This window comes from Triturus cristatus, chromosome 10 (genome assembly GCF_964204655.1).
Source record: "Triturus cristatus chromosome 10, aTriCri1.1, whole genome shotgun sequence".
NCBI lineage: Eukaryota > Metazoa > Chordata > Amphibia > Caudata > Salamandridae > Triturus > Triturus cristatus.
In genome coordinates this window covers 1,036,317,446-1,036,339,759 of record NC_140593.1, presented here as the reverse complement: position 1 = coordinate 1,036,339,759, position 22,314 = coordinate 1,036,317,446, and the positions used below count along the sequence as shown (strand labels likewise).

Below are 22,314 nucleotides of genomic sequence, written 5' to 3'. Positions count from 1 at the left end.
TACGGATATTGTACCATTGGACGACTGGGCTTACCCTCTGCCTGATGTACCTGATCCTACTACATACCCTTCCAAACCCTCACCTCCAGATGACCACCTGGGGTTTGGACAACTAGTACACACAGCAGCACTTTACCATGACATCACCATGCACTCAGATGCACCCGAGGAAGACTTCCTTTTAGACACTTTTGGGCAGTCTCAAAAATCAGTTCAAATTTTACCTATGATTAAAGGGGTCATAAAACACGCCACAGAAGTTTTTAAGGACCCCGTACGGGCCAGGGTACTTAACCCTCGAATGGAGAAAAAATATAGACCTGCCCCAGAAGATCCTTCTTATATTAAAGGACAGCTCCCCCTGGATTCTTTGGTGGTTTCCAACGCAAAAAAAGCGGGCTAACTCCCAAACAACAGGAGATACACCGCCCCCAGACAAAGAATCCAAACTATTAGAAGCCTCGGGCAAAAGAGTAGCAGCACAAGCAGCTAACCATTGGCGTATTGCCAACACACAAGCCCTATTGGCACGCTATGATAGGGCTCACTATGATCAGCTAGAAGATCTCATACAACACCTACCAGACCAATACAAGACCCAGGCAAATGACCTTATACAAGAGGGAAAGCTCATCTCAAATGCCTCAATTAAATGTGCACTTGACGCCGCAGACACTGCCTCTAGAGCAATCAATACAAGCGTACTTCTTAGACGCCATGCATGGCTACGTATTTCAGGCTTTAAGCCAGAAGTACAAAGTACCATACTTAGCCAACCATTTAACCAAGAGCAACTGTTTGGACCAGCAGTAGATACTGCACTTGAAAAAATGAAGAAAGACACCAAGACTGCTAAGTCCATGGGAGCATTGCAGTCTCCACAGCCACGTGGCTCCCTTCGACGCTCCTTCTATAGAGGAGCATCCAAAAATATTGGAGCAGACAGCTCCTCCACGTTCAAAACCTCTACACAAACATCCCCCAATAGAGGATATTTTAGAGGAGGATATAGGGGAAACAACACCAAGGGACGAGGTCGAGGCAATACCAACACTCGCACCTCCCCCGCCACTAAACAGTGACTTTCCTCCACTCCCCCCAGACCATTCCACTCCAGTCGGGGGAAGACTCAAATAGTTCCTACCTGTCTGGAATTCCATTACAACAGACAAGTGGGTAGAACAAATTATCCAGTATGGTTACTGCCTGGAACTCAAAAATACCCCCCCACATATACCACCCAAACAGCGTCCCATTTCGCCAGACCATCTTACACTCCTCAAGCAAGAGGTTCTCTCCTTGCTCCAAAAACACGCAATCGAGCCAGTTCCCTTCCAACATCAGGGCACAGGGGTATACTCTCTATACTTCCTAATCCCCAAGAAGGACGACACGTTAAGACCCATACTCGACCTCAGACTCCTAAATCAGTACATACACTCAGATCATTTTCATATGATCACTCTTCAACAAGTGCTTCCACTATTACAGAAAGGCGACTTCCTTGCCACACTAGATCTCAAGGATGCCTATTTTCACATTCCCATGCATCCTGCTCACAGGAAATATCTAAGATTCCTGGTAGACGGGCAACACTATCAGTTTACTGTCCTCCCGTTCGGAGTGACAACTGCGCCCAGAGTATTCACCAAATGCCTAGCAGTAGTAGCAGCGTGTTAGACCTGTCAGCCCTTTGGGTGGTCCCTCCTCATCATTATTTATTTTGTCCCACTTTTGCCTCAAACCCTGTTTGAATTTTTCCTTTTTGGGAACCACCAGACTTTTTAGTGTTGCTGCAGATTCAGGGAGCCATTTTACCTACCCCTGAAACTTCTGTCTGAGGGCCTGAAGCACAAAATGGTGGCCACCTGTGACATCACCAGCATCCACTGGAACCTACTAGCACCTTCCAGAACATTCCAGAACCCTGTGACAGTTGGAGGCGGTTTAGAATGTTGGGAAGCTAAGGCAGAGAGTTGGCAGTTGGAGCTGGCAGTTGGCACCTGACTGGTGAGGAGTGAGCAGCAAAAACGTGAAGGAGGAAGGAGTGAAGCAGCAGGGGTGGAAACTTGTGCCTGGAGTGGGGTCCATAAACCCACCCTTGATACTAGTCCCTACTGACGGAGCCCAGCCTAAAGCCCTGTGTGGGAAGAAGTCAGAAAAAACCATCCTGAGGACCTGGACAGCAGGAACAGGCCTTAGAAACAAGAGAACAGCAAGATCCTGACCTGGAAGCTGGTTTCCCTGAAGTCCGACGTCGAGTAGCCTAAGACCTGGAGCCCGAGGTGGAGAAGCGGCGCTGACTGGAAAAGCAGACGTCGTACCCGGAGCCGCCAGAGGTCGAGAGAGGGCGCCGTCAGAGGTCGTGAGGAATACCAGAGGTCGAGGAGGAAGTCACCCGAGGTCGAGTGAGCGGCGTCATCGGAGGAGTGAAGTCCGCCCTCCGGAGTCGTCGGAGACCGAGGTGAAGGGTAACGGAGGTCGGGAGTGAGGATCGCACTCCGGAGTCGCCGGAACCTGTGAGAATCGTGCCGGAGGTCGGGAGTGGAGGTCGCACTCCGGAGTCGCCGGAAACCTGTGAGGAGCACCGGAGGTCGGGAGTGAGGATCGCACTCCGGAGCCGCCGGAAGTCGACATCAAGGCAAGGCCGGCCAACGTCATCGAAGCCGAGGTCGCCATCGGACCGGAGCCGCCCGAAGTCGACATCGAGTAAGACTGCCCGACGCCATCGAATCGGAGATCGAGATCGAACCGAGGCCGCTGACATCGAGACCGGAGCCGCCTACCGGCGTCGTCAAAGAACTGACATTGTGCCGAGGCCGCCGACATCGAACCGGAACCGCCTCACGGCATCGATACGACTCCAGCGGCATCGGAGCATCAGAAAAAGGGCAGTAAGTGGAGTAGAGGGCGCCTAAGGCCCTGTGGAGACCTGAGAGACTGCTCTAAGGGGCTAGGGAGGTGCTGGAACCAACCTGACTGTGCCAGGGGTGAACTGGGACTAATCTAGAGAAGTTGTGTGGAGAGAGAGAGCCAGGTCTCTGGTATTTTCCCCCTTTATCTACCTCAGTTTAGGCCTCAGCCTTGACCAAGCCAGGGAGTAGACACCCCCAAGCCTTCCACATCCCCACGAGCTGTGCCTGGGCCAAATCAGCCCTTAGGAATCAAAAGTGATCTGATTCCATGAGTGTCACTGTCAGCTTTTAAGTATTTATTAGGGGCACTGTATTTATTGGATTTAACCTATTTATTGTTCCACTGTATTTATTGGTCCACAGTATTTATTGATGCACAATATTTATTGGTTACAGTATTTATTGCCTCAGAATATTTAATTGCCTGTCTGTATTGCACTTTTATTTATGCCTTCAGTATTTATGATCACCCCTATTTATTGAATCATTAAGCCAGTATTTATTTGTCCTGCACTTTCTAAAAAGTTTGTATATTGTGATTGTTATTTATTTTCTCCAATCAGCAACTAAGAGAAAAAGCAGATAAAGAAAGTTATTTTCATAATTTTTACGGTGTAGAGTCGTTTTTGGAACGGATGCACGCATGGTTATTGTTTGGGTATGTTGTATGCTTAGCACGGAGCCTGATTCCTGACCACTCGAGCCAAGCTACCACAGTGTGTCCGGAAGACCACCACCACCCCTTCTAGTGTGGGAGTGGGTTTTCCAACATAAATTGGTGTTCAGTGGTGGGATAGAGCTGTGCCTACGCATACTCAACAATAACTGTGGGTAGTCCATAGGCCTACACCGGGAGTTTTCTCAAAAGCGGCCTTCCTAATTGTGGGTTTTTGTTTTTTCCAAATTTACTCTGGTGGTGGGAGGAGGTATTATTAAAGGTACCCCCCTGCATAGTTACTGCACAAAAACCTGTCCTCTAACCTGAGTGGGCAAGATGGAGTTTGTACTAGAAAATCTAGAAACGTACACTGTGGCCCAACTCAGGGAGTTTTGCCAGCGGGAGGGGGTGTACTGTCCCCCAGGAGCAAAGAAGGGTGCACTCCAAACCAGCTTAAGGGCTTGGGGGGAGGCACGCCGAGAAAGCAAGGCTGAGGAGGAAGACAGGGATGGAGAGCCTGACCCCGAGGGGGCTGAGATGTACCAACCTGAGGTGGGGAACCTGTCAGCAGGGCCCAGAACCATTTCTAGGAAGGGCAGCAGTGCCTCTAGCGGTGGCTTGTCTGAAGTGGAGCTAACAGACCGGAGGGAGAAAAGACAGCTCACATGGGACTTAGCAAGGCTGGAAAAGGAGAAGGAGGAGCAGAGGATGGCCCATGAATTGCGACTGAAAGAAATAGATCTTCAGATCTTGAGAATCGGGGCACAACCTGTTCCTAATGGTGGCAGCCAAACCCAAGAGATCACCAGGGAACCTAAACCATACCTGCCAAAGGACATAGTAGCTAGCTATGGAGTGGGCGACGATATCGCCAAGTGGCTAGCGGCCTATGAGGTCTCATTGAGGGCCCATGGGGTTCCAGAGAAGTACTGGGGAGGGGGATTGTACAAGTACATGCCTCCAGCGGGTAGGGATGCTTTATTGGCCCTCGAGGAGGATGAGCAGACCCACTACCCCACCATGAAACTGGCGCTCATCAGAAAGTTTGGACTAACACCTGAAAAGTACAGACAGAAGTTCAGGGGTAGTCACAAACTGGGCAAGCAGAATTGGGTGGACTTCCTGGACTATGCGAAGAAGGCAATGGAAGGTTGGATTCAGGGCAGTGAAGTGAGGAACTACGAGGGGTTGTTTGACCTGGTACTGAAGGAACACCTGCTCGAGAAATGTTTCCCTGAACTGCGGCAACACCTGGTGGATAGCAAACTGACCAGTCCCCGGAAGCTTGCTGAGGAGGCGGACATTTGGGCTAGTACCCGGGTGTCCACAAGGGGGACTGGAGGGGATACTCAAAAGGCCGGACAGGGCGCCCCCCAGAAGAAAGAGGGAGGGGAAAAGAAAAAGGAGTTCTCCAAAGGCCCCCAAAATAACTTCCAAGGGAAGGGAACAGGATTCACCCCTAAGGCTAACCCGCCCAGAAACCCTAATCCTGGCCAGAGTCAGCAGCCAAGGGTTGTCCATTGCTATGAGTGCGGTGGCGTTGGACACTATAAAGGAGATCCGAAGTGCTTGAAACGACCACCCCCTCCCACTGGAGGAAAGACCCCCGGAGTAGCTAGTGTAGTGCTCGGGGAGGAGATGCCCTTAACTAAGGGAAGGGAGTGGGCGGGTGTCACTTTAGTGTCCCTGGGAGAACGGGAGATGGTTCCTAAGATCCAGGTGCCCGCAAATACCGCAAAGTATGGGCAATGGGTCACCATCAACGGCCAAAGAGGGGAGGCTCTGAGAGACACAGGAGCCAGTATGACTATGGTGCGTAGCCAACTGGTGTCTCCAGAGCAGGTAATTCCCGATGTACTCCACCCAGCCGCGATGGCTGACGGCAGAACAGGCCACTATCCAGTGGCCGAGGTTCCCTTTGAATGGGGGGGGGGTTGCAGGTTCACTTCGAGTTGCCGTAAGCCCTGCCGTGCCAGTCGATTGTCTGCTGGGGAATGACATGGAGCACAACGCTTGGAAGGAGGTGGAATACCGGACTCACACCGAGATGCTGGGTACACCTGACTGGGCCTGTGTTAGCACAAGGTCCACGACTACCCGAAGAGGGAGTTCATTTCGGCTGGAGCCTGGAACAAAGGCCCAGCCAGCTGCCAGTCAAGGGAAGAACCGAGGACAGGAGGAGCCTGCCTCGGCGTCCCCACCCCGTAGGACGGATAGGCCACCGGAGGTGGTGGACCAGGAGTCTGCGGTGGGGGACGTTACCAACCTGGAGGACCTACCCATGCCAGCCGAGTGGCATGTGGAGGGAGGCCCGTCCAGGGAGGAATTCTGCCAGGGCCAGAGGGAGTGCCCTACCCTTGAGGGGCTGAGGCGACAGGCCGAAGCCCAGGCAGCAGGGAACGTTGAAGGGAACTACAGTGTTTACTGGGAGGACGGCCTCCTCTACAGTGAACCCAAGGCACCCCTACACGGATCGTCACGAGCCTTGGTAGTTCCTCAACGTTATCGAGCCTTCCTTCTGGAGTTGGCTCACGAGATACCATTGGCAGGACACCTGGGGCAAGACAAGACCTTCGCCCGTCTTGTCCCACACTTTTATTGGCCTCAGATGAAAGTGTCGTCCGATACCTACTGCCGGACATGTGTGTCTTGCCAAGCCAGTGGGAAAACAGGGGTGAAGCTGAAAGCTCCCCTGGAACCACTTCCTGTCGTTAGCACCCCCTTTGAAAGGGTGGGCATCGACATTGTGGGTCCATTAAATCCGCCAACTACAGCTGGTCACCGGTTTATCCTGGTTCTGGTGGATCATGCCACACGGTACCCAGAGGCAATACCTCTGAGGACCATAACAGCACCTGTTGTGGCAAGGGCCCTGATGGGAATCTTTACCCGAGTGGGTTTTCCCAAGGAAGTTGTGTCCGACAGGGGGACCAACTTCATGTCAGCGTATATGCGGGCAATGTGGAAGGAGTGTGGAGTGACATACCGGTTCACAACTCCTTACCACCCCCAGACCAATGGTCTGGTGGAGAGGTTTAATAAAACCTTGAAGGGCATGATCAGAAGTCTGCCTGAAAGCCTGCGGAGGAAATGGGACGTCCTCCTACCCTGTTTACTTTTTTCCTACAGGGAAGTGCCACAGAAGGGAGTGGGCTTCAGCCCCTTCGAGCTTCTGTATGGGCACCCTGTACGTGGACCTCTCAACCTGGTGAGAGACGGATGGGAAAGAACTCCCAGAAAGCTTCCCCAGGATGTGGTGAGCTACATGCTGGCCTTCCGGAGCCAAATGGCTAAGTTGTGGAAGCAAGCTTCTGACAACTTGGAAGCCAGCCAAGCAGTGATGAAGGCGTGGTATGACCACAACGCTCACCCGGTGGAGTTGGAGCCTGGCCAGAAGGTGTGGGTGATCGAACCCGGAGAGCTTAGTGCCCTCCAGGATCGCTGGTCAGGACCCTTTGAGGTGTTGGAGAAGAAGGGTAAGGCTACCTACTTGGTGGACCTGAAGACCCCTCGTCAGCCCCTGCGGGTGCTGCATGCCAACCGCCTCAAACCCCACCACGAGAGGCCCGAAGTCATCTTGATGATGGTGACTGACGGAGGAGAGGACGTGGAAAGCGAGCCTCTCCCTGATCTGTTTGCGTCTCAAGAGAAGGATGGGTCGGTGGAGGGAGTGATTCTCTCCCCATCTCTAACTCCTGAACAGCAGGAGGACTGTCGCCAGGTCCTGGGGCAGTACTCCTCGTTGTTCTCCCTTGTCCCGGGTAGGACTCACCTGTGCGTCCATGACGTGGACACAGGAGACAGCCCACCTGTGAAGTCCAAGATCTACCGGATGTCAGACAAGGTGAAGGCCAGCATTCATAGTGAAGTCACTAAGATGCTGGAGCTAGGAGTGATCGAACCTTCTAGCAGCCCCTGGTCCAGTCCGGTGGTGTTAGTACCAAAAGCTGCACCACCGGGTGCCCAACCAGAACTGAGGTTCTGTGTGGACTATCGGGGACTGAATTCAGTGACCAAAACTGATGCTCATCCGATCCCTAGGGCGGATGAATTGATTGACCGGCTGGGAGCTGCCCAATATCTAAGTACCTTTGACCTTACTTCTGGGTACTGGCAGATCTCTTTGACTGATGGAGCAAGGGAAAGGTCAGCCTTCTCCACGCCCAATGGCCACTACCAGTTCTGTGTGATGCCCTTTGGGCTCAAGAACGCACCTGCCACGTTTCAGCGCCTGGTAAACCAGATCCTCACCGGAATGGAGAGTTTCTCTGCTGCTTATCTGGATGACATAGCCGTCTTCAGTAACAGCTGGGAGGATCACTTGCGTCACCTGCAAGCTGTTCTCCAGGCCCTGAGACAAGCTGGATTGACGATCAAGGCCAGCAAGTGCCAGATCGGGCAGGGGTCGGTAGTGTACCTTGGACACTTGGTGGGTAGGGGAGCGGTGCAACCCCTCCAGGCGAAGATCGAGGCCATCATGGCCTGGGAACCCCCCAAGACACAGACTGAGGTCCGAGCATTTTTGGGCCTCACGGGATACTACCGCCGCTTCGTGAAGGAGTACGGTACCATCGTAGCCCCCCTCACGGAGCTCACGTCCAAGAAACAACCTCGACGGGTAGTCTGGACGGAGGCTTGTCAGCAAGCCTTTGAGAGATTGAAGAAAGCCATGTGCGAGGCCCCGGTCTTAAGGGCCCCAGACTTTTCCAAGGAGTTCATTGTCCAGACAGATGCATCAGAACATGGCATTGGGGCAGTGTTATCGCAGCTCAACGAAGAGGGTCTGGATCAACCCGTGGTCTTCCTATCCCGGAGACTACTTCCCAGGGAACAGAAGTGGAGTGCAATAGAGCGTGAAGCCTTTGCAGTGGTATGGGCTCTGAAGAAGTTGCGGCCATACCTGTTTGGCTCGCACTTCCTGGTTCAGACCGACCACAGACCCCTTCGTTGGCTGATGCAAATGAAGGGGGAGAATCCCAAGTTGTTGAGGTGGTCTATTTCCCTACAGGGGATGGACTTTCAGGTGGAACATCGGCCTGGAGTGGACCACGCCAATGCAGACGGTCTCTCAAGGTATTTCCGCCTTAGTGATGAGAACTCCCAAGGGGTTGGGTAGCTCTCCCCACTTTCAGCTGGGGGGGACGCGTGTTAGACCTGTCAGCCCTTTGGGTGGTCCCTCCTCATCATTATTTATTTTGTCCCACTTTTGCCTCAAACCCTGTTTGAATTTTTCCTTTTTGGGAACCACCAGACTTTTTAGTGTTGCTGCAGATTCAGGGAGCCATTTTACCTACCCCTGAAACTTCTGTCTGAGGGCCTGAAGCACAAAATGGTGGCCACCTGTGACATCACCAGCATCCACTGGAACCTACTAGCACCTTCCAGAACATTCCAGAACCCTGTGACAGTTGGAGGCGGTTTAGAATGTTGGGAAGCTAAGGCAGAGAGTTGGCAGTTGGAGCTGGCAGTTGGCACCTGACTGGTGAGGAGTGAGCAGCAAAAACGTGAAGGAGGAAGGAGTGAAGCAGCAGGGGTGGAAACTTGTGCCTGGAGTGGGGTCCATAAACCCACCCTTGATACTAGTCCCTACTGACGGAGCCCAGCCTAGAGCCCTGTGTGGGAAGAAGTCAGAAAAAACCATCCTGAGGACCTGGACAGCAGGAACAGGCCTTAGAAACAAGAGAACAGCAAGATCCTGACCTGGAAGCTGGTTTCCCTGAAGTCCGACGTCGAGTAGCCTAAGACCTGGAGCCCGAGGTGGAGAAGCGGCGCTGACTGGAAAAGCAGACGTCGTACCCGGAGCCGCCAGAGGTCGAGAGAGGGCGCCGTCAGAGGTCGTGAGGAATACCAGAGGTCGAGGAGGAAGTCACCCGAGGTCGAGTGAGCGGCGTCATCGGAGGAGTGAAGTCCGCCCTCCGGAGTCGTCGGAGACCGAGGTGAAGGGTAACGGAGGTCGGGAGTGAGGATCGCACTCCGGAGTCGCCGGAACCTGTGAGAATCGTGCCGGAGGTCGGGAGTGGAGGTCGCACTCCGGAGTCGCCGGAAACCTGTGAGGAGCACCGGAGGTCGGGAGTGAGGATCGCACTCCGGAGCCGCCGGAAGTCGACATCGAGGCAAGGCCGGCCGACGTCATCGAAGCCGAGGTCGCCATCGGACCGGAGCCGCCCGAAGTCGACATCGAGTAAGACTGCCCGACGCCATCGAATCGGAGATCGAGATCGAACCGAGGCCGCTGACATCGAGACCGGAGCCGCCTACCGGCGTCGTCAAAGAACTGACATTGTGCCGAGGCCGCCGACATCGAACCGGAACCGCCTCACGGCATCGATACGACTCCAGCGGTGTCGGAGCATCAGAAAAAGGGCAGTAAGTGGAGTAGAGGGCGCCTAAGGCCCTGTGGAGACCTGAGAGACTGCTCTAAGGGGCTAGGGAGGTGCTGGAACCAACCTGACTGTGCCAGGGGTGAACTGGGACTAATCTAGAGAAGTTGTGTGGAGAGAGAGAGCCAGGTCTCTGGTATTTTCCCCCTTTATCTACCTCAGTTTAGGCCTCAGCCTTGACCAAGCCAGGGAGTAGACACCCCCAAGCCTTCCACATCCCCACGAGCTGTGCCTGGGCCAAATCAGCCCTTAGGAATCAAAAGTGATCTGATTCCATGAGTGTCACTGTCAGCTTTTAAGTATTTATTAGGGGCACTGTATTTATTGGATTTAACCTATTTATTGTTCCACTGTATTTATTGGTCCACAGTATTTATTGATGCACAATATTTATTGGTTACAGTATTTATTGCCTCAGAATATTTAATTGCCTGTCTGTATTGCACTTTTATTTATGCCTTCAGTATTTATGATCACCCCTATTTATTGAATCATTAAGCCAGTATTTATTTGTCCTGCACTTTCTAAAAAGTTTGTATATTGTGATTGTTATTTATTTTCTCCAATCAGCAACTAAGAGAAAAAGCAGATAAAGAAAGTTATTTTCATAATTTTTACGGTGTAGAGTCGTTTTTGGAACGGATGCACGCATGGTTATTGTTTGGGTATGTTGTATGCTTAGCACGGAGCCTGATTCCTGACCACTCGAGCCAAGCTACCACAGTGTGTCCGGAAGACCACCACCACCCCTTCTAGTGTGGGAGTGGGTTTTCCAACACAGCGCATCTGAGGAGACAACAAATTCATGTCTTCCCATATCTTGACGATTGGCTCATAAAAGCCAATTCATTCAACAAATGCGTTCTACACACTCAACAAACTATTCAACTTTTACACAACTTGGGATTCACCATCAACTATCCCAAATCTCAACTACATACATCAATATCTGGGAGCCACCATAAATACCTCCAAGGCCATAGCTTATCCCAGCCCAGCCAGGATAGCCAATATACAAGCTCTCACCTTAAAATTTCAATCCCAACACTCTCTCCCAGCAAGAGTGTTCATGCAACTCATAGGCATGATGGCGTCATGCATCTTCATTGTGCCTTATGCACGACTTCAAAGCGTCCCTTGCAAGAATGTCTAGCACGTCAGTGGAACCAGGCTCACGGACAACTTATGGATCTGGTGTTAGTGGACAGTCGCTCACATCGCTCACTAAAATGGTGGAACAGCATAAACCTGTCCAAAGGGCGGCCGTTCTTAGAGCCTCTTCCACAGATAGTGCTAACAACAGACGCATCTCTCACAGGGTGGGAAGCCCATCTCCTAGGACACACCACTCAGGGCAAATGGACCACTCAACAAAAAGTGCTCCATATCAATTACCTGGAACTACTGGCAGTGTTCCTAGCATTGAAGTCATTCCAATTACATCTAAAGAACAGAACTGTCCTCATCCGGACGGACAACATGACAGCCATGTATTACATACAGAAACAAGGAGGCACACATTCTCTCCAACTGTCCCAGCTCGCACAGAACATTTGGAGATGGGCAATTCCCCAGAACATCTACCTGCTAGCAGAACACCTTCCAGGAGTTCACAATCAGATTGCCGATTTGTTGAGTCGACAAACCCAACAAATCCACAAATGGGAATTACACCCACAAGTCCTACTCCCATTCTTCCAAAAATGGGGCCAACCAGACATAGACCTGTTCGCCACACACGAAAACGCCAAATGCCCAACATTTGCCGCCAGGTTTCCACACCCACAGTCGAAGGGCAATGCGATATGGATGAACTGGTCAGGCAGATTTGCATACGCTTTTCCGCCTCTCCCATTCATTCCATTCGTGGTCCGCAAGCTCGGGCAACAGTCTCTCAAGCTCATACTAGTAGCTCCCACATGGGCACGTCAACCCTGGTTCACAGCACTACTGGAACTCTCTCTAGTTCCACAACAAAGACTGCGCCTCTCCCTGTCCTTATTAACCCAGAACCATGGAGAAATCAGACACCCCGATCCACATCAACTGAACCTAGCAATCTGGCTCCTGAAGTCCTAGAGTTCGGTTACCTCAACCTACCACCAGACTGCATGAATATCATAAAGGAGGCCAGACGGCCTACTACTAGAGCCTGCTACTCTGCAAAATGGAAAAGATTTGCCATTTACTGCACTAACAATGATATACGCCCACTGGATGCATCCATCCAGAACATCATTTGCTACTTACTACACTTGCAACGATGTAATTTAGCGTACTCATCCATACGTCTCCACCTAGCAGCATTAGCAGCCTACTTACAAATTCGACAACACTTGTCACTATTTAAAGTGCCTGCGATCAAAGCCTTCATGGAAGTTCTTAAAAGGATTATTCCTCCTAGATTACCACCCTCTCCAGTGTGGAATCTAAATATTGTTCTCACTAGGCTCATGGGTCCCCCATTTGAACCTCTGCATAAATGCGAACTACAATTCCTTACATGGAAAGTGGCTTTCCTTATTGCTATCACATCCCTTCGAAGGGTAAGTGAAATCCAGGCTTTAACCATACAAGAACCATTCCTACAACTACATCATAACAAAGTGGTTCTTAGAACAAATCCAAAACTCCTGCCAAAAGTCATTTCTCCATTCCATCTTAACCAATCAGTCGAGCTACCAGTGTTCTTCCCAAATCCGGACTCGGTAGCTGAAAGAGCTCTTCATACCTTAGATGTTAAAAGAGCCCTGCTGTATTACATTGACAGGACCAAATCTTTCCGCAAAACCAAACAATTGTTTGTTGCTTTCTCTCCACCACATAAAGGCAACCCCATTTCCAAATCAGGGATAGCCAGGTCGATAGTTAAATGTATCCAAATATGTTACCATAAAGCTAAACGCACTCTAACAGTTCCCCCTAGAGCGCACTCCACACGCAAAATAGGGGCTTCCATGGCATTCTTAGGAAACATTCCCTTAGAAGATATTTGTAAGGCAGCCACATGGTCTACAACACACACCTTCACTAAACACAAGCTTCTGTGGGTCAGGCTGGCCTTAAAACTTTATTTCAAACTGCTGCAACCGATACAGGTGACCACCGCTAGGGGAGACACTGCTGTATAGTCTATCCTAAGTGTGTGATCTGCAGCTCATATGCCTCGAACGGAATATGCTACTTACCAGTATGCATCTGTTCTTGGCATGTAGAGCTGCAGAGCCACACACGCCCACCCACCTCCCCGGGACCTGTATCTGTTCCAGCATTGTCTTAATTAGACATTACACATGGACATCCTTTCTTATTCTTACACACTCCATCATTTCCCATCATGGCGAAAAACAATCTGAGGATGGAATGGATGCCCATGCTCGCTGTAGTCTTAAGGAGGAGTCACCTATCTCGTGACCAAAAGACTTCTTCCGAAGACAACAACAACAACCTGCAAGCATCCAAGCCCAACACCAGATGGCGATCTTATCCTAAGTGTGTGGCTCTGCAGCTCTACATGCCAAGAACAGATGCATACTGGTAAGTAGCATATTCCTTCCCTATTGTAATATAGTGGAAGAAACTCACCGGAGGGGAACTGGGCAGCATGGCCGGCGCCATAAGCCTCCGGGTGCAGACGGGCTTGCCTTTGGTGCGCCTTCGACGCGCCGGCGGCGCGCCCACTGCGCGCATCCTTTTGTATCAGGAATATATAGACTAATGCCTATGATGCAAACTGGATCGCTAGCGCAGCTGAGGAAGTGGAAACTACGTGGGTGGAAGTGAGGAGCCTTATAGTAGCCACAGCCCTCCGCACAATCGGCGTATCAGCCGTGGCGGACCAGGACTGGAGGAAAAGCGAGATGTGAATCGAAGCAGCTGAGGAGGTGTAGGCAAGCAGAATCAAGTAAAGTGCAAGTGCTCGTAGGTAGGAGAAATTGTTAAAAAGCACAGAGTAATTCAGCCACACATATACATTTTAAAAAGTATTGAAAAAACTACGAGCAGGGCAGGAAACACTAATTCCTACCGCTGTCAGCTGCACGCGTCCATTTAGATCGGGAATATATAGGCTAGTGCCTATGATGCAAACAGGATCGCTAACGCCGCTGAGGAAGCGGAAACTGTGTGGTTAAACAGGGGCTCAAATTGGATCATAAATTCAAAGCTGTTCTGAACAGGGGCCCCCAAAATATGTTTGGCCCAGGGCCCCCAAAATCCTTAAGATGTCCCTGCTCCTCTAGTACCTTTTCGGTCCGTTGTACATCACCTTCATTTGGATGGGTGTATCATCATATATTTTACAGATAGATGTCAACTGATTAGTGGTCTTCTGCACTGCCTGCTTATCCCTTAGGATAATTAGGATATTGCTACTAATGTCTAATTATGTTTTATCCTGCTCTCTTTTTTCTAATTTAGTAAAATAGAATCAGTAGCTGATGGGTTTCATTGCAATATACATCAGGGGGGGCACCTGCTAGGGGCTTTCATCCAAGTACTCTGTGAGTTCTCTTCCCTGTACATACTTGATGTTGTTGGTTCTTCCTCGAACAATCATTCAACCGGTTTTTCAGGTATATTTGTAAGCTGATGCCTTTCTCCTGGATCTTCCTTCTGCATTTACCACCTTCTCTACCAGGTACCTGGATTAACTGTTTCGATCATCTAGTTGCTGCTTCTTTCCTCGAGGGTGTCTTCTATCACAGTTATCCTTCCTTCAGCTTACATTGCCCTCCTTGATATACCATATGAATGTACTTCTGTGGCATGTAGATTCTCATATCCTCTGATCCCATCCTGTACTCTAACAATTAACTGGAAACCTGAACAGCCTTATGCATATACCATATTGATGCTTACAACACTACCTTTGTGGTTATGTAGCACCCTCCGGTTCTCTCATTTGTCACCCCTGCTGCTATGATGAACCCGTCTGTCCTGATGATTGGCTTACATGCTTTTCTTTATACATCACTATGATGTTTCACAGCTATGCCTCGATGCTCACTGTGTCTCCTATTCATTGCAATAATTTCCAGGCAGCTGCCTCTCCAGGGTTTGGAATGAATCTTTGTTTTTTTATTGCCTAAACTGTGGACTTATGTCTCCTGAATGTTCCTACACTCTTATGAGCGCAGTTGCTAAGGCTTGCCTTCAATTCATCTATCTTCACATTTCCATGCCTACAGGATTGTATGTCTGTCTCTTCTGTGTGTGACAAAGCTCACTTCTCTTGCCTGACAGACAAAACTCCCAGTACAATGTGTGAGAAACGTTGTTCTATGCTCTGGCCTTCTGTTTTCAAAGGGGCAAGGAGAAGAACACACCTCAACTCCCTGAAACCCATCCACCTCTTGCTTCTTCCTGGCAAAAGGTGTTCCACCTACCACACACTTGTTCAGGCTACTCTCAACTGGACTTTTGAGAGAGGGTGCATATGGGGCATAACATAAGCCCCTGCAACCCTCTTGGTACGGGGGGACCAGAGCCAGACTGCCAACCCGAAGTAGCCCTGGCAATTTTGTCAAACTGGCCCTCACACCTGGGGGGAGGGCAAGCGTGAAGCACTACTGCTTTTGTTACTGGGGGCCGATACTGCAGCACCGCTGCAAATCTGCCCCCACCGTTCCAGAACTGGCCCCTCCCTTCCAGCCTCCTGGGCAAATGCCTGATGCCCAGCTCGCCCAGTCCGGCCCTGGGGCAATACCCTAGCCTGGAGAGGCCCCTCATCGACCTCAGACTGTGTGAAAAAGCATGTACAGTAATCGAGAGCAGTCTCAGTCTGTTACTCTGCAAACAGCCTGCTTACAGCACTGGATTGTCCCTGAACAGTCTGCACAGAGTACTCGCAACAATTTGCCCAAATCACTGTGGCAAACTGAGGGGCTCTTGACCTCTTTGTCTCTGTCACTAGGCATGTGAGAAGAGGAAAATACTGCAGAGGCAGAGGACAAATGTTGTCCTGTCGTTGATATTACTCTGAGTTGGTCCACTTCACTGTGGGCAGTGATAGAACCTGTGCTTGGACATGCAGTTAAAGACAAGCACTTTTACAACATGTTTAATGCACCTTTAGATCCATACTTGTGGTAATGCTTAAATGCAGGAGTATCACTGTATCCGTTCAATATAATTATTCTTAATGGAGCTAGCACCAGATTCAAAATGAGAGATGTCTTGGAGCACTGATATTATTGACCATGTAAGTATGAAAGACTGAGCCAGCCCTGCCAGAATACAAACCTCTGGCCTTTGGGTTACATGTAGATCTCTCAGCAGGTGCTCAGTCTACTGAATGACTAACCTGGGAGGATCAAACCCCAACTTCTTTCCAACAACACTTGAGGCAAGATGCCTTTATGATTGCTAAAAGCACCTTGAGCAGGGCGGATGCTGCAGGAGAGACCGCAGCACTCATGTCTCATAGACTGAAACTTGATGCTGCCACAACCCTGGCCTGGGGCGTAACACAGGCCCCAGCAGCCCTGGGGGACCCCAAGTCTGCAGGAGTCCCCCATTCCTCCATTGGAGCCCTCATTCATCCCAAGGCCAGTGAATATCTGTGAGATATGGGAGGCTCAGTGGGGAGTCATCATTTTGTGTCATCATCATGCAAGGGGAGTCATCATTTTGTGTTAAACCACTAAGGTGCATATACTTGAAAGCATCTGCCAGCCATGCATCACTGAGCCTTCTGTAGGTATCAAAATGAGATCCTCTGCAGTTACACCACAACTCTTGCTCCTCCAACATCAATGGCCACTCTCCTGTGTCTCCCTAGCTGTGCACTGACAAGACCAGCACAGCCTCATGCTAATACAGACCTATTGCGTGTCCACAATTTGTAATGAGGGCGGCAGGCAATATTGCCTTTCTAGGTAAACTGGATAAAGACGAGTTTCATCCCTTTAGGTGAGTAAACGCCATCTGGAATAGTGCTGGCTCCCTGAGGAACTGGCATGCGATGACCTCTCCCACTATCCCATTTTTTGCGCCCTAAACAGGGAGAATCCCTTTTGCCTCTATGGCCTTTGCCATTGTTCTACCCGTATCCTACATCAAGCAGTTTCCAGATAAAATTCTGTTAGTATTCAAGTTGTGCTTACCTAAAGATATCCTTATTCAGGTATCTGTATAGAATGCTTGTAAGTTTCAGCAAGCGTAAGTTTCAGCAAGCCAACATCAATACCAAGGTAGTACAGATTTTGCCAGATATATCGTCAACTTATCCAGTCAAAGGGAATGCAGTAGTCCACCATAAAGAAATATAAGTGATTACCGAACCTAATTTATTTCTCTGATACCTGCATCAAGTTTATTATATGTGGTGCCAGAATTACTGTGGCAGCCTAATTGTGCAACAAGCAACTGAAGGGCTTTTTTAATGGACTCTTTTAAGCCATAAAGTGTTCTATCACCGTCCTGCAAATCATTTATGCTAAAATTAGCTGGGCTGCTTTTCTGTTCCTTCTTATTGATCTGGACTAAGTAGTTATCCTCTAAGATGCAGGTATTTCAAAAGTTTTATATATTTCCTTGAAAAGAGCCAATAATTGTCCAGCTTAAAATCATGGATTAATTTAAAATATAATAATTGGAACATTGTTTGGATTATGGGCCTCTGATAACTTTGCCTCTAATGCCAGTGCAATGTCTCTAATCGGAGGATTACTTGTTCTCCCTTGTGAAGGGACTATAGGAAGAAATGTTCTAAAGTACAGGATAGAAATCTATGAAGGCACTTCAATGATGGCTCCTCTTCTTCTACTGCTCAAAGATCCAGAGAAAGGGACATGACCTGCCTAGGAAATGTTTAATACGCTAGCATGATATTCAGCCAAACATTTCCTTCCATACAATAAAACCTGTGGGAGGGAGGATGGCTATACTTGTTCAGCTATACTTATAGAGAGTATTGTGGGACTTGTGGTCAGGAGAAGCTTTTTGCAGTGTCTAGGAGGCTGCTATTGGCTGTCTGCTCGTTCCACCATGTGCATAGTGACCATGTATGGCAATGTTTGTAGAACACCTAAGAGGGTGAGAATGAGAAACATTTGAAGAAATGAATTGGGACATTAGAAGAAAAAAGCTAACATAACACAATTTTAACTAATTAATAACGAGTAGTTCTCTTTAACCAGGGGTGTTGGCATGGATAATGGTAACACAAGCTAGACATGGGAAGATCATTTTAAAAGGGGCACTGTGTGGTCAGGGAGGGCACCCCAGTATCTCATGCTGTATTTATTGGGGCATATTCTTTTTTTCAAACACAAATATTGTTAGACCGAAGCTGATAATATCCGGTAAAGTGCCTAGTTGATAGGCGCTGTAAATCCTCTATTAAGTTTCAAGGAGGCTGCTTTTTTTCCTCTATTTTCTCTCACTCGCAAGTTGACATCTGGAGAGAGGATGTGGGAAAAGGAGAAAGGGGAAAAGAGATGGCCTTATGCCATATATGAAAGGTATCCACCCAAAGGGGTGCCATTCCTTATGTGTAGGCCACCTATATGAAGGAATACACCACTTTCTCCTTCTCTTTAATTGTTACAAAGAGGATGCCACACCTTTATCTGTAGACCAGGTGTGTGCTGTGATTAGATCACATGTCTTACTCTCCCCACAATTTGTAGGAACTAATCAAGGTATCTTTCTCAGAGTTGTAAAGGATATGCCTTGTTCAGAGCTAAGATTCAAATAACCTCTCCTCATTTTTAACACTCCCCTCCAGTTCAGTCCTGCCACATTTAATCTAACTTATGATCCCTGGCACGGGAAAAATATTCTGGGGAAATTTCTGCAATCCCTTCCACCCCACTTGTTCTGACTTCAACCTTCCCAACTCCCAATAAACCAAAACCATGAGAAGCTCTCTTAGAGAGTTGTCGTTTGCCTCACTTAACCTCACCTTCAATATTTCAGTACGCACCCACGTTTTTGGTGTAACCTGGCCCATTTCGTATCTACGTCTCCCTCCCTCCCTCTTCTTTCTTGAACCCTTCCACTTGACTAACTGACTAATGTGTACCATCCTTTCACATGACATAACTGATAACTTAACCATCAACTTTCTGATCATTCAAGAGCTTCTCCTTTTATTTCCAACAGTAGACTATAGCCTCTCTTCTCCCCGAGTCAAGAGCTCACATTGATGCTCACATTCACAATCCTAATTCAGATCATAGAACTCCCACTCACACCCTCTGCCTGAAAAAGGTAACATAAAAATCCAGTGTCTCCTGGTAATCGCAAAATGTTGCATCTGCCAAGCCTACAATCAGAAAACTTTAAAAGACACAGCACTACACCACCTCTCCAAGACTTCCTAGCATCAAAGCAGCTTGCACTGCCTGCAAACTCACTGCAATATAAATCTCAATTATTAAACCAGAAACATTCCTAGTGCTGACAATTAAATCAAAGCCCTTTTCTAGAAAAAAAAAGCATAGTTAACCCCCTTCCTTCACCCACTATTTCCCACTGCATTGAAAAATCAACTGGCAAAAATATTTCTTTCATCAGCCAGATAACTTTGTATGTCACACTACACCATGGTTGTCCTTGCAGCATTCCATCTTACTTTCCTTTCAGTTCTTCTCCACTGATGTCTTTGCCAACATCTCCCTCAAAAGCAAAATCCTGCCCTCCACTCTCGTTAAATATCTTACTTAGGTGGCTTCATTCCTTACCTGAAAGCCGTTCATTCTTCTGCCTGCACAGATATCACTGAAAACTCATCATATCCTCCCTCCTCAAATAATCACACCTATACCCAGGTGTTCTTAATAACCACAGGCCCATTACCACCTCTGATTCTGTGGTAAGGTCTTCAAAAGAGCTGCGGCACTGCAGCTCCACTGCAAGACCACCTTGACCATCACAGCCTCCAACAAGCCATTGATGAAGTGTTAATACAGTGAAGTTAAAGTTTTCATTGCCACCCTGTTATTACTGACAAAGTTGTCTACTGCTTACTGGTCATTCCTGGATCATATCTGCTTTCATTTCTACTGGTTCTTTTTTGACCAAAACATAACAATAAGTTCACGTGGACTCTTTCAAATCTCTCCCTGCCTGTCACCCCCTTTATATGGCATCCAGACATAAAACCCTTAGGCTCGCATTGTGCAACAAGACATTGCCATGATAGCATCTAACTCCAGCTTAACGGAGAGGTGGGCCGACCCAATAAATTAACAAGGGAAGCCAAGCCAGAGTCGAGCCAAGGGTCAGACTTGGCTCTTATAGCCCATGCAGGAGCCGAACCCTGAAAGTGTTTAACATGTAAATCATACAACAGACACCGTATAAAAAATGTGAAAGTCTCTTCAAAATTCAAAAAAGTGTATTTCTTTAACATGTGGAACCCTTTACATTAATACATCACATTCTAACACTTCACTGAGAAGTAATTAATAAAAGTGACAGTTTTTAAACATGAACTTAGAACCATTCCTACCACTGCCCCCTACCTGGCGAGAGTGCCATTAGTGAACTAAGAGGCAAGACAGTTGGCATGTAAATCTTGTATGTTGCCCAGACTCTTACTGATAGATCAATATTGTAGCCTATTGCATTTTGAACATGCGTATTTGAAGGTGCTTTCATATGCAATAGTGAAGGAAAAGGAGGAGCTGTAAAATACAATATTTGCCTAAATTCACACAATTAGGTTAAGTGGGAAAGCTGTGAAAAATCCAGGTTTTCTGGTTTCACTTTGTACAAATAAGCCACTAAATGGTTATCGATGTGTCTCTCTTTTTACCTCAAATGTTAATACTTTGGTTTTTCCTCTGTGTGTGTGAGGGTGGAGCATTGGTGGCAGGCAGAAGCCACATGAAAGCTCGGCTCGTTATTGGCTCGAATTTCTAACAAGACCTCGAGCTGAGTCAGAGCCAGGCTTCAGGCTCGATCCTGGCTTGAGCTTTCAGAGGCTTGCCTTTCTCTGTCTTATCATTCTATCTTCAAAGGATCCTGTGCACCTAAGTCAGTACTTAGAAACTATTTAAATCTGGATGTCCACATTTAACCTTGAATTAGTATTAATCCACCTAAGTTTATGTTCAATCTCACCAATTGGGACTCGTTGTGATCCTAAGTAAATGTCTCCGTTCCATGCTGCTTTGTAGCTTCTCCACCTCTCTCACTGAATTGCCAAGTCACTGTGTTTCTACCCAGAATCATGTTTCTACTTTAAAGAGTAGGTAAAGAATGTCCTCCATGTAGCTGTTTACTAGGTCACTGGACAGTGCAAATGTAACCACATGACCCAAGTTCTTAAAGAACTTCACTGGCTTCTTCTCCCTGCAAACATCACATTAAGCAGTGTTGCATATTCTACTAATCACTATGATTAGTCTACCAAGCAATCCACACTAAGTAAACAGGCTGTTTGGCTGAAAGACACACCATTTCCAGGAACCTGCCGCTACTGGAGAGCCCCAAATCACGCATCTTCCCTCATCATGCCTGCCTCTCACTTCCTACTCACCTGCACACCTCCTATACTTGGACTAGATAACAGCTGAAAGACACACCATTTCCAGGAACCTGCAGGTACTGGAGAGCCCAAAGCACGCATCTTCCATCATCATGCCTGCCTGTCACTTCCTACTCACCTGCACACCTCCTATACTTGGACTAGATCCTGGTCTACCCTGTGTCTACTTAGCTGTTACACTATTATTACTCTCCTCACTAATTATGTAAAGTGTGAGTGTACTCCATCACTTTTTGTTAAACATCTGTCCATACAGCTGTGATCTGCACACCTTAATACATATAGCACTTGACTAATGGAAGTGCTCCAGAGGCTTCCAGGGCTTGGTTGGGTCCATACAAACTACTACAAGTAAAAACCAAATACGTAAAATACAGACAAAGATGGTCCACGTAAGTAGATGTACCATAGGGAATGTCTTGCCTAGATTGTTAGCAGTAATTTCACCCAATTTGAAAGTAAACTTCAGGAAAAAATGACTTTAAAAAACTCCACATTGTTTTCTTCAGCAATTTCCATCATCATCAAAACCTGTTTTGTATAGTTTGTGTGATTTGTTCAATGATCTTCTTATTTTAAGTCATGATTCGTTTTACAATTTCAGATTGTCCTCAAGCACAGCTTCCGCCCTCCTATGATGCAGCTTGCGTCATGGACTTTAGCTGCCCCTCTTAAAGAACAGCGATATCATCGAGGCCCAAGTGATTCTATAGCTAACAACTATACACCAACTGCACGCAATCTGAAACTAGGAGAACTACAAAAGAAGATGGCACCTGTTAGTCCCAGGACCTCGTTGGACTCACCAAGGCAGAGAGCAAGGTCACGTATCCTTTCTTAATCAGAATTGCAAGAACTTCC

General features: G+C 48.3%; 1 protein-coding gene across 1 annotated transcript in view; it reads left to right on the top strand.

Moving 5' to 3' along the window:
• The window catches only part of DNAH3 (dynein axonemal heavy chain 3), a 694,204-nt gene that overhangs the window by 75,773 nt on the left and 596,117 nt on the right, over window positions 1-22,314 (top strand). Inside the window, exon 3 of the mRNA XM_085629109.1 lies at window positions 22,058-22,280. Coding sequence (XP_085485235.1) covers window positions 22,058-22,280 — 223 coding nt within the window. The remainder of the gene's footprint in view (window positions 1-22,057; window positions 22,281-22,314) is intronic.